General features: G+C 27.0%; 1 protein-coding gene across 4 annotated transcripts in view; it reads left to right on the top strand.

The window, feature by feature from the left end:
* Positions 1-13,907: 13,907 nt before the first annotated feature.
* Positions 13,908-16,289, top strand: part of PlexA (plexin A) — a 167,499-nt gene continuing 165,117 nt past the window's right edge. For 2 of the 4 annotated variants that reach the window (XM_067272894.1, XM_067272893.1), the window contains exon 1: positions 13,926-14,316. In XM_067272894.1, the coding sequence (XP_067128995.1) occupies positions 14,305-14,316 (12 nt within the window). In that variant the 5' untranslated portion in view covers positions 13,926-14,304. Of the gene's footprint in view, positions 14,317-16,289 lie in introns of all 4 variants that reach the window. The other 2 variants (XM_067272897.1, XM_067272896.1) reach the window with 2 other exon arrangements.

The raw sequence follows: 16,289 nt of genomic DNA, 5'->3' as shown, positions 1-16,289 counted from the left end.
TGACGTATTAATGTTGAGTCATAACAAACAAATAATAATAACATCATTTATAACGTATAATAATTATTATAGAACGATTTCGAGCACTTAACCAGACCAACAGCGTTATTTCTAGACTCAGTTTATCTATAAATACTATATATAAACAATTTGATTGCATAATAAAGAAAGCAGAAATATTACAAAAATGACTAAAGACATAATATTAATAATTATGCTTACATTTACTTTATGTAGGCAACATTCTGGGCGGCAATTAACATTGACTTGCATGTATATAAGCATTAACTGGAGCACATAACAAATAATGTAGAAAATTCACAAATGTATGAAAAGAAATAAATCAATGATAAATGTAGTGAAAGAACAATTAAAGTGATATTTTCTCCATTTATTATATTACATTCTGTAGTCTTTTTGCCAACGATTTTCCACGATATCAATGTGTTTGACGACTTTTACCTATCGTGCAACTCGTAAATCGAAAACCGATATTGCTTTGTTACAAAATTAATGTAATATAATATATAATTATCCTCAATATTTTATGCGTTAGCATTCAATTGAATTATAAAAAATATATTTAATGTCTGCAATATACCATACATCATTTAATAACATTATTATTTAGTATATAAGTTACTGTAAAGATTATCGGCTTATAAATGAATAAATCATTTAATTAATCGTTTAAAAATTGAAGATAATTATCAATTTTATAATTATATATATTCAGAAGGCTGTTAAGAAAGATAAACTCGAATCATTCACAGATATGGGATTATAGATATTAAAAAAATATGGCAAATAAGAGGCCCTTCCCTCCACCAAATATATAGCATTTAAAAATGTGAAGCCCTAAATGAGGTATTCATTAAGTGAAGCGTAAACTGTTCTTATGTAATGAGGCCCTGAACTATGGCTTGTTTAGTTTAGGCTACATGTAAATCTGATCTGGCGTTATCTCTCTGAAAGCCATAAAATTAAATCTTTCACCATTTACACTAAGCTACAGCTTAAGGTAAAATGGTGAATATAGAGCTAAAGACATTTTAATTTATGTCATTTTTTCTTACGTAAATTACAGAATTTTAGATCTTTTTAGAATTGTTCTATTGCTTTTTATCTAGTTGGGTCTATATATATTATTATATAAAAAAGGTCGATATATTATATATATCGACCTTTTAGTGAGATATATAAATTTTTATTGCATAAAATTCACCGAACTGCTACGTTAAAAAATATATAAAAATTTAGTTGTTTCTGAGAAGAAGCAGATTTATTTATTGCTTTTTTTTTCCTTTCACATTTTCAGTAGATAAAAATGATAAGCAGTTTTGATTGACAATAATGTATTTTTCTGATGTCTAACAGCGTATATGTATGTATGTATTTTATTTCTTGAGGCCTTCATTCAATACAGAATTGTACCAAATAACCTATTCAGATGACCAAATTATGTAAGAAAAAATACAGAAAAAAATTCTTTATATATATATATGTGATCTTGACAATAACAATTGGAAAAGAAAACATTTTTGATAAGCAAGGTAATTTTATTTATTTATTTTTTTGTCTTGTAAGATAAATGAAAGAAGATTCTTTCTGGAATGACTTTCCTCATATAAAAAATGAAAATAAAAATATTTTAAAAGATTTTTAGTTTTTATTTTATTCTAAAAACATATTTTTAATCAATAAAATAATTTTCTTTTATAAAAAATAGTACTTTTGGATATAAATAGCCCATAGACTTACGTATCGAATATCATAATTTTGTTATCTTGCTTACTCAAAATTCAGCACATTTACTGAAACTGGGAAAGGAATCTCTAGAATATATTATCTGTGACTGATAGGAGCTAAGTAGTTTAAAAAAAAAAAGGAATATATATTTATATAAAATTAATAAAGCATCATCCAAATTTACATCCTTCAAAAAGCACAATTTGTCAAGTGATAAAGATGATTAATTTTGCTTATCGATATTATGATTATCGAGACTTGTAATGGGTTTTATTAAATATACACTTGTTTGTGTGGTTTTTTAAATTTTTTATAGAAACGTCGATATTTATAGTGGTTAACCACAAAACAAAAATCATTTAACAAGCGAATTAATGATGCGTGATGCACGATACGTTCTATTTCTAACGTTTTAATTAAGGTTAGTAGAGATTTATCTTAACAAATTTTCTACTCTTTGATGGTTAATCTTCTCGTAGTCATTCATTCATTTAATCATTCGGCTCTTTTGGACCATCCATTAGCTTGTCAAGTGTAGTTAACCCCCTCCATTTGGCTTTCTCCTATGCTCCATCAGGTTCAAAGGTTGATGCTTAACTTAAGGATAATAGTTGGGTTGATGGTCTGGAGAAATTTCTACTAACAATTATCTATAAAATTCTTCCTGTAAAATTTTTTAAAACATATTATTCCGTCATTCAACGTATTTAAAAATGTAATTTGATAACTATTAATTAATTTCTTTAATAAAATTATAACGTAGATAAAAGCAAGAAAAAATCTAGGATAAAAATAACAATATTTAGTTTAAATTAATTTATTGTTTTTTTTATTTAATTTTTTAAAAATATATTATATCTGATATATTTTATGGTTTCGAATTTTAAGTTATCATTTTTTTGTTATATGCAATTTTTTTATTATATTTTTTAATGAAAATATCAAGAGACATCCATAAACCAACATAACGTTCCCCACTTTGGATGCTTAATGGTGTCTCTTGTTGAAGGTATTTTACACCCAAACATTTTTATGACCTTTATTGTATCTGGAGAAGATAGTGGATAATTTTTTTTCTTTAAGAGTTAACCGCACAAATGATTTTTTTATAGAATCTTTACAACGCTAACACACGTCAGTTGATTTCATCTTTAAAACTCCACACTTCGGTAATTTCGTTCCGTATGAAACGATTTAAAATTTATTTCTACTAACAAGGAAGGAGGTTAGATAAATTTACTTATTTTTCTCCATTAAAACTCGTTAAATATATTTTATTCCACATAACAACCAGAGATGGTAAGAGAGAGAGAGAGAGAGAATGTTGTTACTAAGGGAAGGGGTAGCTTCACTGCAAAGCACTTCCGAAAGTTAAAATTAATGATAAAAGTACTCGTTTGTAAGAGCGAAGTGTTGCCTAGTTCCGGTATTGATATTTTATATAGAAAGAGAGTAATCTTAGCTACGTCAGACTAGGAATTTAAAGTTCTTTCCGTCTGATCAAGACTGATCTATATATAGCTGACACGAGTTAGACTCCCAACAGCTGACAGTGACATGAGACAGGAAGTGAGAACAACGCCCTCTCAGCAAGATGACTGACCTCGAGGCTAGATTACAAGATTCGATGTTAAAGAGATCTAGAGAAAGGAAGTTGTTGGGTGACCCTTGCAAATCTCTGATCTACTTCAAACTGGTATTAGCGGACTGACCTTGTCAAGGGTAGGTGCCTGCAACCGCTGTGTTCCACGTCTTTACAAGTATTTGTGTCATGTTTTGTCCTCTTCAGCCCATAAAGCTCTTAACAAAGTAAAAACCCGACATTTTTTTCTCTTCGAAAATGCTTTTTGAGTTTCCATTTTTCTATTCGTTTAAACGCTATTTACACCAATATACTACTATCTGTTATATAACCAATTATTTTAAGTTAAAATAAATAATTAAACCTCGTTAAATTAAAATTAAATAGATGCTTAATTTATATATAAAAGAAGCTTAGGATTGCAGACAGATGGAACATAATTGAAACTTTTTTTTTCGTCCAGTTTTCGTGGACATCTGCGTTTCTTAGGGTGTAAAATATCAACTAAATACTCTCAAATTTCCTGAATTTTTTGAAAATTAATGCATGAAATTCGATTATTTGACAAATTTGTTAAGTTTTCCATTAAATAAAATAATATTAAAGTATATTTTTCTTTTAAAAAAATCAGTAGTAGCAAGAAGGAATTTCTTGTAAATTGAATGTATTTAGCTTGCGAATATCCATCAATTTCACTTTGGATTAAAATTCAAGAATGAATGTATATTTTAAGAATTAAATTTGTAAAGATACCTTTTAATTATTTTTAAAAATTCTTTATACAATTTTAATGAATTCATCTAATATACATGTTGATTAACCAAATGTTTAGATAAAAATTTCTATTTATTTTTACAAAAATTCAAGAAATTAATTAAATTGGATGTTTAGAAATTTAACGAAAGATCAAGACTTTAATACTAATACTAATAATAATGATAATAAAGCAATTAATACAAACAAACATTTAAAAATAAATTCTCTTCTCTTTTTTTTTATATTGATTGTTTAACTTGTGTTATTTTATTCAATTTTAAAATAATTTTTTCTTAAGTTTTAATTTCAAAATTATAATTTCCAATTGATAAAATGTAATTTTATAATTAAAAAAAAATTACTATTGTTGATGTTGATGAGCTTCAACAACACCTTTCATCATCTATACACTATTTATATGGAAGTTTAATTTTTCAGATGATAAAAAATTATATCTGAGAATTTTTTCAGAATATTGCATCTAAAGAATAGCACAAAGCTTATATATATATATATTTTATTTTTTTATATAGGTCTTTTACATTTGTAGATATTCTTTCCTTGTCCTCCGTTTCATATTATATACTACAGGGGTACATTACATTTACATCCCATATGCCAGAAGATGGATGACAGGATAATGCATAAATAAACTATATCTCTTGGGATTCGAACTCTAGACTTTAGAATCTCTAGAACTATGCTTCGTTTCCAATAACTTTTCAAATCTTTTTTAATATATTTTTTCTTAGAATGACGTTCTTTTGCATCAATTAAATATGAGATTTTAACCTGTTTTAAACGCATAATTTATTATAAATTTGATCAATTTTAATATGTCCGTATGAATAACTTTTAAAATGTTTTATTAAAAAACGAAAAATTAATGAAAGAAGTGTATTTAATCACAAAATTTATTGTTTAAAGATAATCATCTCAACCTTATTTTTTAATTGGCCTTTCCTCTTCTACTTTGGAACGGTAATAGTGATCGCGATCGACTAGTTGAGATACTCATCTTTTGGCTGATTAAACTGTGTTTTTTTACTAGTTTTCAATATATTAATTGTTTATATTATACAGTGGAGACTTATATTAAGAGTTTTAATTAGAATATTTTACTCAAAAGTTAAATAAAACTATACAAAAATATAATTAAAAGTTTTACTCCAGTGGCATTAAAGAAAAATCATCAATCACCGATTTTTCTTTAATCGGATAAATTTAATTAGCTACCTGAATAAAAAACATATATAAGTCATACACAGATTACCCCTTAAACATCACCCAAAATTGATTACAGATGTGTTAATTTGAATATTTAAAAAAAAAAGTTATTTGAAAGTATTTTTAAAATGTATAATATAAACACATAACATGACTTTATTTGTAATTTTTTATTTTAAATTTAAAATTTTTGATATAATGACGTGTTTATGGTATGTTGTAAGTTATATCCGAACGTCTTTCTTGTTAGATACTTAAAACATCCATTGGTTTTCAAACAGCTGTCTTCAGGATATATATATCAAACAACTCCTATTCATTGTGCGATTCTTGGAATTTTTAAAAAAAAACTTTTTTGTATTTTTATTACCTGACAGGGATGAATTTCGAAATATTATACACTGAATTTCATGAATGAATTTTAACAGTATTTTGCGACATTTGGCGAAATCCTATATGCACTTATTTTCAGTTTTTAGTGTAAGCACTTTTAAATCCATTCGTGGTGTTTACAGACTACAGTTCAAGTTGAAAAATCAGTTCCTAGTGTATACAGTATGTAGTATATTTAATCTTATTATATAATGAAAAACAACTGCTGAAAAGTTTAGATTAATGTATATTGAAGCTTAATATTATAACTTGCAGTATCTTGAATATAGCGTCAGTCAAAAATTATAGTTTATTGCATCCAGAAAACACTAGAAGATGTAGATTACTTTATCCTGAATATACTGTGAAAACAAAAAGTATAGCTTATTGTATATTGAATGTATTTTATAACAGGTAATATGATTTTACTTATTAATACATACTACATTTTACAAAAACATTTATAAATATAGAAATTTATCTTTTATAAGAATCTACATCTATAATTTATATAATATTTTGCCACCATTGAATGATATATCTGATTTCAAAAACATAGAATATATATTTTTGCTATGTAAATGAAGTATAAATGAATTTATAAATAATAAATCTGTAGAACTATTTGTTATGTGCTGCTGATACATTTAAGTAATGTTTGCTTATTTGACACAAATAATACAGAAGCTCTAGAGAAAATTTCTAAAAGAAAATATATATTTAAATCTAAAATAAACTGAAATTTGTTAGAATTTTTATTGATATAAAAATCATCAAAAATTTCTCTGAATAAATATTTGAATTTTAATATAAATAAATATTTGAAAAATCTTTAAAATATTTATATATAAAATTATTAATAATGTTATTTATATATATATATATAATTTTTAATGAATGATATACTTTGTTAAAAGATAATATTATGTTTAATATTTTATTATTTTTAAGTAAATTAAAGAAAGTTTTAGGTGAAAAATTTAAACTAATTATCAGGATATTTAGCACCAGACATAACTTGTAGCTTCAGGGAAGGAGAGTTATATATTTTAGTAACTGAAACAAGTTAATTTTTAATGAATGAGTCCAAAACTACTTTGATAGTTTAAGATAAATTGGAGAGTTTAATTATTTAATGTTCTTCTATTAATCTTTATTTTACTTAATCTTTCTTCTGTTTATTATATAATATATTAAATATTTAAAAAAACAAATAAAAATTAAGTTATTTAAGAAATTTTTTTTTCTCAATTTGTTCAAATAAATATATATACATACATATATATATAAATAGTGTATTGAAAAAATAAATAAAATATTTTTATTTATTTATTTATTTATTAATATCTTATTATCTTTTAATAATATTTAAAAAAATCAATATCTGTAGATATTGATTTTTTACATTGATTCCTATATATATATATATCGGAATCAATGTAAAAAAATTGATTTTAGTTTTTTCTTTTTAAAAGATAATAAGATGTTAATAAATAAATAAAAATATTTCATTTATATTCTAATACTTTATTTTTTGTTTTTGTAATGTAGAAGACTACTTTAAAACAATTTTTTACGATTTTTTAAGAGAATAAAACCAATTTTCTTCAAAATTTTGAATAGAAAGATAAGACTATCATTTGATAAAACTAGTTTTAGTTTTCTAAAAAAAAAAAAAATTAAAAAATGGACCAGGGATTAATCCACTGAATGGTCTCTAGTGATTTTTGAAAGGGAGAATGTAGAAAAGTGACGTCAGTTATAAAGTAATGAGTAATTGATGTGGATGCCATTAGCTAAAATTTGACGATCACAGATGGGATGCTAACGCCATTATAGTAAATTAGCATATCATAAATACAGTATGATAGCGCATGAAAAACTACATCCTTACCTATACTTTTTATTTTTTGGTTAAAAGCCTTTTCTACCAAACTTTTAAAACCTAATAAAAACTTTTAATTATCCTTTATCTTTCTAGGAATTTTATATTTTTTAAAGGGAAAAAAACATACAGACAACTTACCTGCTTATTTATATTATCATTAGACAGGTAATGCTTAAACAAATTCATTATTCTTATTTTTTAAATTTTTTTTTATCAGATGAAGTACATCGTTTTAATGCTTTACCTCGTTGAAGTATATTCATTTTCTGTAAATAAAATAAAAAGAAGATATATTTTATTGCTTATTCAATTACAAAATGTTATATTGTAGTAAACATTTAAAGCAATTTTGCAAAATATTAAATAGCTATATTAAAATAGCTAAGTTTCAATTTATGAAGTCGTAGATTTAGCTTAGTTTAAACATAACAATGTGTCATAAATTAAGAGCGAATTTGGAAATATTGCAAACATTGTTAGCCTATATTATATTATACATGGATCGAGATCGATTTTTAGTCATAAATATTTAATCACGATTAAATGTAGAAAATAATGTATTTTAAGAGAATAACTCATTTTAGCTTTGTTTATTGCAACGATATGAGCCATAAGTTCTTGGCAATTTATCTCCAAAATGATCAAGAGGCGCGCCATTGTTGTGTTAAGAAGAAAACTTCATTGCTTTGACCCCGACAATCACCAAGAGAAATGTTGAGATAATCTAATAATAAAAAAAAAAGAAAAGAAAGAAGGTAGAGCTAGAACAATCTTTAAAAGTGCAATCTTTGCCGGAGGAAGAATTAAATGGATGCAATTTGAGAGGACCCTGCTTTAAGACTGAAGGACCCGCAATCAATACAAATTCATTGTCATTAATTAGCATGATTACGAGTGAATATTTTACATTTATTAGATTCATTTATAGAAAATTCAAATTAGATTGACTCTAAACAGTGCTATAGAGTTACTAAAAGGATCTATGTCTTTAGTAGAGCACGAAAATATGCTGCTCAGTTTGCCACTTCCAATCTCATTAATCCAAAGTGCGAGATTCTTTTCTTCTTCTTTTTTTTTTCTTTTTTTTAATGAAACGACGAATATTCTTTTAATAAATACTTCTCCAGAGCAATTCTATTAAGTGAAAGAAAAATCTTATTTTGATAAAAATGCAGAAAGTAATTTGAATGTTTTTGTTTTCTTTAACGACTACAGTAAATTGTTACTTAATATTTTCTAGTTTTCGGTGTTAAAATGGCGAAACGTTTCTCATCTCCTTTACTTAAGATAGCATTCATACATTGACTTTTTTTATTTTTATATATTTTTCCCCCTTCTTTCCTGGCGATAATAACCTCATTGATATTGTTTACATTCGTGTCAATAAAACTTGCTATTCCGGGACTTAATTGCTCTTTGTGTTTGTATGTTGGTTAGCGACTCTGATAATAACCTGATGGTTCGACTTTATGTTATCTACAACGAAGTTAATCGCCTAAAAACTTCTAATTTTATCAGAAATTTAAGAAAAAATAAAATAAAAATTGTTAACGTGTCTAAAATTTAAAGTTTGTAGCTTGGTTTTTTTATAGAGGAGGCGTTTTTTTAATCGAGAAAATTTTCTACTAATAGACGTCTATAATTAGAAAGCTAAAAAATAAAATAGCGAGTTTAATGATGGGTGTTTCATTCTGTTTATGTTACATTTTTAAAGAAATTTTGACATTCGAACGAATTAATTGACGTAATTACTATAATGTACAAGAACGTAAGAATTGACCGAGATAAAGGTAGAAGAATGGGTTCTGTTCTTGACCGACTGACCTAGAAGTGAACTTTGATTCTTTCCCACAATTCGCTCGACAATAGAAAAAAGCAAATGATTTCTTCTTAAATTGTAATAGAAACGTCTTTCGCTATCTCCTAGAACATCTCCAATTTTTTTATTGTTTGCTTAGGACAATAGATATAAAAATTAAATTATTTACGCGTGCGTGCATTATATAATGTACAGGGAAGAGTGCATAGAATGTATAGGAGAGTGCATTCTTATATAGGTTATATAAATATGTTATTTAAAGAGGAACATATCTATGCATATCATCATTTCCTCTGAATATTTTTTTCTGTAGGGTTATTTTATATTCTTATATTATTCTATAATATATATTAAAGATATTAGAGTAAATTACTTTGGAAAAAAAAAATCTTCAAAAGCAAAGCGTGTATATCTATGTTTTCAATGATGGATATAATACAAGTACTGTACATGTGTGTGAATGTATGAATGTGTTAATTAAAGACGATTGGATATATATAAGGATCTATAAGAGGAATGAATATATACATGCATCCACACATGTATTAATTCTTCCTACAGAAAAACCATAAGAATAAATAAAAGAGTAGTTTAATTCACGTTTTTAATAATAGATCTGCTAGAGAAAAGATTATATATAATTTTCTTAAGAATCATACAGTAGCAAAACTAGACTATCATTTTCCAATTTATTCATATAATTTTAAACAGTTTTCCTTATAGAGTAATCCCTTTGATCAAACATTATAATAGGGGGTTAGCTCACTGACCCATTCATTTATATTCTATATACATCTATAAGAAAAACAATGAGTTTATCCTTATGTGCCGTACTGTACTGTACAGTACATACTGTAAACTCATTATTTATCCTATCCATCAATTCTTAAAATTACAATTTTATATTAAATTACAAAAGTTTAAGAAATTATTATTATTTTTTTTAAATATGAATGACCGTAAACACGAAATCATGTTGTGACAACAGAAAATAAAAAATAATGATTGGCACGCAGTATCGATGCGAACTAAAGTTTCATTTACCAAAACAGAAAATAAAACCCCTAAAAATAGTATATAGATCAATTATTCGTGTCGTATTTTATTCGTTTATTTTTCAATTTTTACTTAAGAATTATAACACGAACCTTTGTTTAATATATGTTATTTATCGTCCATTCCTCTATTCTCTTTCTCACGATTTCGTTTAAAATTCCTTAAATTTTATATTCCAAAATTCAATTTTAATATTTTCTTTAGGAAAAAATAAAATAAAAATAAATCATAAAAGTTTGATAAACTTAATTCATTTTATAATTCGTAGGAATAGCTTTTTTTTTTTTTTTAATACACCAGATCAATTTTTATATCGATTTTCGAATTATTCCCTGTTCTATATTTACTCTAGCTAGAAACGTTAATAATACATAAGCTTATATATGTATATGGATAGTGCGATAGATTCGAGTCACGTGATCTGCCCACTCCTCTCGGGTAAACTCTTGAAAAACATCAATTTTCGTCAGAATAAACGAGTCTTTTCTAAAGGAAGGAATCAGAAAGGAAAAGGCAAAAATAAAGAGGAAATGGAAAGGGTAAAAATAGAGTAAAGAAAAAAATAGAGGGGAGAAAGTAAAAATATAGAAGGGAAGAGTAAAGAAAAAAAATAAAAGAAAGAGGGGAAAAAGTAAAAAAAGAAAAAAAAACAAAGGAAAAAAATGGAATTGAGAAGTAAAAGTAAAGAGGAAAGGTAGAAACAAAGGAGCGAAGAATGCAAAATGAAGGTCGTATTGAAAAAAAAAAGACAAAATTAAAGAGGAAGAAAAAATAAAAGTAAAGAATGAACGAAAAAATTCAAAATTAAAGAAGAGAAAAAGTAGGAATGAAGAAGAGGAATTCAAACCTAATGAGAAAGAAAAAGAAAATGATGAATATAAGAGACAAAATAGGGGAAAAAAGTTAAAAAATAAAGAGATAAAAAAAGAAAGACAAAAACAGAAGAAAAGATAACACAAAAATAAAATGGGGGAAAAAAGGGCAAAATAGTAAGAAGGGATGCAAAATGAGCACAATTAAAGGAGTAGAAAAAAGATATAAATAAAAAGTAAAAGATAGAAATGAAGAGTAAGAAGAAGCTGATTGCAAAAATGGAAGTGAAAAATAAATTGAATTTAAAAAAGAATGGGGGAAAAGAAATTAATAAAAGACAAAAAAAAAACTATCGTATTACATTTATTATTACACGGCATAAAGGAAGTCTTCAAATTCAAAATGACAACGACATTTTAACTATTATAAAGTTTATCTTTAGTTTCCGCAATTTTATACACTAATTACGTAATAATAAGGAGAAAAGTTTCGAAAAAGACAAAAGGTATATATACTAGGCGAGCCGAAAGATAAGGATAATGAATTGTTTGGCATTATTTTTCTCTACTCTTATTCGAACCCGGCTGTTAAAAGTATAAAAGGAATCGACGAAACTTGTTTAATTATGAAAGTGAATTGAAATAGCCCTTAAGGAATTTTAATTGTACTTTTAGAAGAGCAGTGGCGACTGTAATCAAAGAACCAAGAGAAGCGTTAACGGACTTATTCCGTCCAGGACCTGTTAAGCAGTGAAGCGGAATTGTCTGCTTCCATGTAACAATGGATCAGTTAAACCTTAAGAGTATAGTTTGTAAAAATTCTTATTTAACTATTCCTCACTGTAATTTTATAAGAGAACGAACGAATAAAGTTGATTCCGTCATTTGCCAGACTGTCATCTGGATAAATCAACCATATACCTTATCAATCTCACTTCATTGAAATATAAATTTGCAATCTCCTCTTCTTATTGGTCGATAGTTTTGTTTCCGTAACTTCATTGGATGATTTGAATCCTTACGATCGAATCATTGGCCAGAACCATATCGACGTAACTAACTTCTGACGTCTCTATTGGTCATTAAATTTTATTTAAAATTTAAATTTAACCATATGAGTTAATTGATATTTATTAACGATGCGTTTTATTGGTTAATTTAAATTTAAACTAATTTACGTCACACTTATCATACGTTCGGTGACCTAAATGAGTTTAATTCTCGTGTTATAAATTATTCACGTGACAAATCATTTTTATGAAATATAGGTCTTTGCGGTTATTAGAAAAATTATCAACGTGTACTCAAAGGAAACGAAGAAAAAATTATGAAAAATAATAAAAAAATGAAGGGAAATAATTCAATTTATAATGTGTAGGCTTGTTTATTTCGTCTTAAGTTTACTTCAAGTAGCTTACAGATATATAAATAGTATTTAATTTTTAATCTTAAAAATAGAAGCGATATATCATTTTTAAGTATTAATATATGTATATATTTATAAGTTATTATATATATAAAAAAACATTTAATTTTTGTTTAAGATTGGAAATGGTATAGCGAGGAAATGCCCTAGTTGTTCACAAAGCGATAATTTGGCAAAAATCCACATTACCGAAAGCAAAATCTTGAACATAAAGATTTCGTCGTCCTTCTTATTAAACGAAACTCAATATATTATACAACGTATGTAAAAATACTAAAGATTGCGAGAAAATTAAACTTTTAAATAAGGATGAATTTTATGGTAAATTTCTGGTTTGCCACAATGTTACGCATTTTGTAACATTATTGTTGCCAATATGTATCATTAAAGCAAGAGAATCACCAACTAAACTATATTCCGTCCGATTGCATCTACTTTGCCGAATTATCGATGTTACGCGTTACCATGGTGATAGCTAAACAATACAGTCCGACAGATGTCGCTAGAGTCGTTTACCGTCTTCATTCTTCGATTTAAAAAAAAATTTATATGGAATCAGTCACGTGATCAATCGATCCTTCTTTAATTGAAGGAACCTTTCACGATAAATTATTACAATTATTTTTTCAAGAATTATAAATATATAAAATTATTTATTATTTTCCCTTTATAGACATATTTATGTATATATATATATAAATATACATACATACATACATACATACATATATATATATATATATATATATTATATTCCAATTAAAACTTTTAAAATTATTTAATTGTATTTTTATTAATTTTTTTAAACGTTTTATTTTATTTTATTAATTTTTAAAAGCGTTGTAATATATTTTACACGATAATAATTACACTTTTATTATTTTAAAATTAGTCCAAATGACGCTTACATCATCGAGTGTTATTTTATACGTTTAATAATAAGAATATTATTATTATTATTATTATTGTTGTTGTTGTTATTATTATTTTATTTTTAGAACCGATGAAGAAAATCAATATATATATATATATATACATATATATTAAAGAAATTGATCTTGTATTTTCCCCCTCCTAAAAAAAAACCATCAAATCTTTTAAAATCAAGAAATTCTTCTAAAAAAGTAATATAAGTCGTAGTGTAATATTACATCATAGACGAAGAATCCATCTTTTTCTGCACGAAATTCAATCCAGTTCCCAAGATGTTTACGAAGTCATCCGCTATATGGCAGCACCGTCGCTAGACGAGAGAGAGAAGGGACCAAACGACGAGAACGACGGTGGCGACCTCATCAGACGCTCCTCGTCGGCGACAACGGCCGTTTCGCTAAAAGGTTGTATGTTGTTTTGTGTTTTTAACAAGGAGAGAGAGAGAGATCGACAGAGACAGAGAAAGGGAGATAGAGAGACTCGAAATTTCACGTAAGGCCGTGGAATTCTTTCATTTACAAATCAATCTACTATATATTTAGATCGTTATTTAAAAAAAAGAGATAGAGGGAGAGAGGCGAAAGAAAAGAATATAACGAATATACATTCGTTCTATGCTGTGTTTTTCTGTGCATCTGTGCTATAGCTCCGGTTGGATAAAGGCATGATAAAGCTGACAAGGGTATGCATTACGAGGTAGGTTTTTGGTTCGTTCAACCTCACGCTTCGGTTTATTGTCTTTGTCTATAGAATTATAAGCTTCGTACTCCATATTTCTAACCTTACTTTTAGTGTGTTTTTGTATACGGATGACCTCTCCGCGAATCGATGGAGAAAAATCACGTTTACCTAAACACGATTTTTGTCCATTGCGCTTCCACATACCTGTCTTCTACACGCGCAAATATACACACTAATTACGCATCGTCCCTCAAAATAGATGGCTTTTTACATACATTAACGTCTTTACCATCTCGACCATTTCCGGTCAGTTTAGATTCCGTACAAACCACCTCTCGGTTTACTACTTTAATATAAACACAGCTGCGGCATTCTATAAAATGCTTACCAGAAGCATTGAACATATTTTATATACACCCCTCACTAAGGAGATTGAATTTTTTTTTTTCCTGTAGGGATGGTACATTTTTACGTCATCGAAAAATGTACCATCCGGTTACGGGGGGGGGTTTGGTAGAGAGATATAGAAATGCGTTTGATTAGTACTGAGGGGTCCAGGTAAAATGAAAGAAACGTCATCTCTGGTATGAATGCAGGTGAGTGAGAGTGTGTGCGCCATTGTTCAAAGGAAGGATGCTTTCTGGAAACTAGCCAAGTCTCCTTGCAAATACCAGGAAATTTGTTTTCGTTCATTCATTGTGATAATAGTATTATGCTCAATGTCGAGTATCGCGTCAATTATTGGATCCAGATGTATGTTGTTAGAGCAGGATGTGTGTGCTGTTGATGTTAGCTTGGGTGTGTGTGCCTGTCTGTGTGTGTGTGTTGGTGTACATGTATGTATACGTGTTTGAATATTTTGTGTACTGCCCCTTATAACCCCGGGCTAAACTTCCACTTCTATTATATATATATATCTTCTCGAACCATATATAGTTATCTTTTGGCGGAAACTTTTCTTCCTTTTTTCCCCCCCTTATTTTTAGGCGACGTCAGGTGGAGTGTGTATTTTCCTCCTTTTTTTTTTCCTTCTTTTTTTAGAATACTCGAACCAGTTTCGATTTGATGATGTTAAAAATTGTTTCCAAAAATTGAAATTCTAGAAAATTACAAAAATTTTATCATTTTTATATTAAAAAATTCTAAAGAAAAAACTCTCTTCTCCCTCTAGATATAGTCTACATACGTACAGTACATACATACATACACATGTTCTTAATTTAAAAGAATAGTTTTATATTGATTGGTTTTAAATTAAAGAAAAAAAGAAGGTAGTTTTAATTAAATGGTGTGTAGGAAAAAAATTGTTTCCCGTAACTGTGTGACGTAAATTAGACAATATGAATCACACACAAAATGAATCATTTATTATTTTTTACAGCGTCAATGATCATTTATTATCACTTAACTACTGAATTAATACTTAAAGTACTTTATATATATGTAAAAATATTATAAAAAAAACTTTCTGGTATTTACATGTAATGCATAGTTTACGGTCGCGTCACTTTACGTAGTTTATTATTATGATAATATATCTTGTTTCGCGCCCACACCTATTGAAAAACATGGTCAAAGAAAGGGGAGAAAAATATATAAGAAATGTAAAACCGCAGATGAGTAATTGGTAGTTATTCACACTTTAATATAGAATACGTGTTGTTGTAATAGATGAATTTTTAAATGTTTGGATCACAGTGCAGCGACAACCCCGTGTGATGTGCTTTATTTAGACACAAATATGAGTCATTGTCGGTCCTTACTGTTGTTGACCTTAATGGTTTGGCCTGTGACCTCATTATCTTGTTTATAAGAAGTTCGTTTATCGTCGTGTTTTTTTTAAAAATAGTGATTGATTTAATGTTGAAAGTCCTTTTAAGGATTTTTACAGAAAACCGAGGTTTGTAAAAATATTTCTCGTTGTGAGAGGATTTGGAAAATAATAAAAATTCAGTTTAATATAGATTATAAAATAGAAAATAAGGCAT

The sequence above is a fragment of the Centruroides vittatus genome, unplaced genomic scaffold, assembly GCF_030686945.1.
Source record: "Centruroides vittatus isolate TY-2023 unplaced genomic scaffold, ASM3068694v2 contig_459, whole genome shotgun sequence".
NCBI lineage: Eukaryota > Metazoa > Arthropoda > Arachnida > Scorpiones > Buthidae > Centruroides > Centruroides vittatus.
This window is presented reverse-complemented; position numbering and strand designations above follow the sequence as displayed.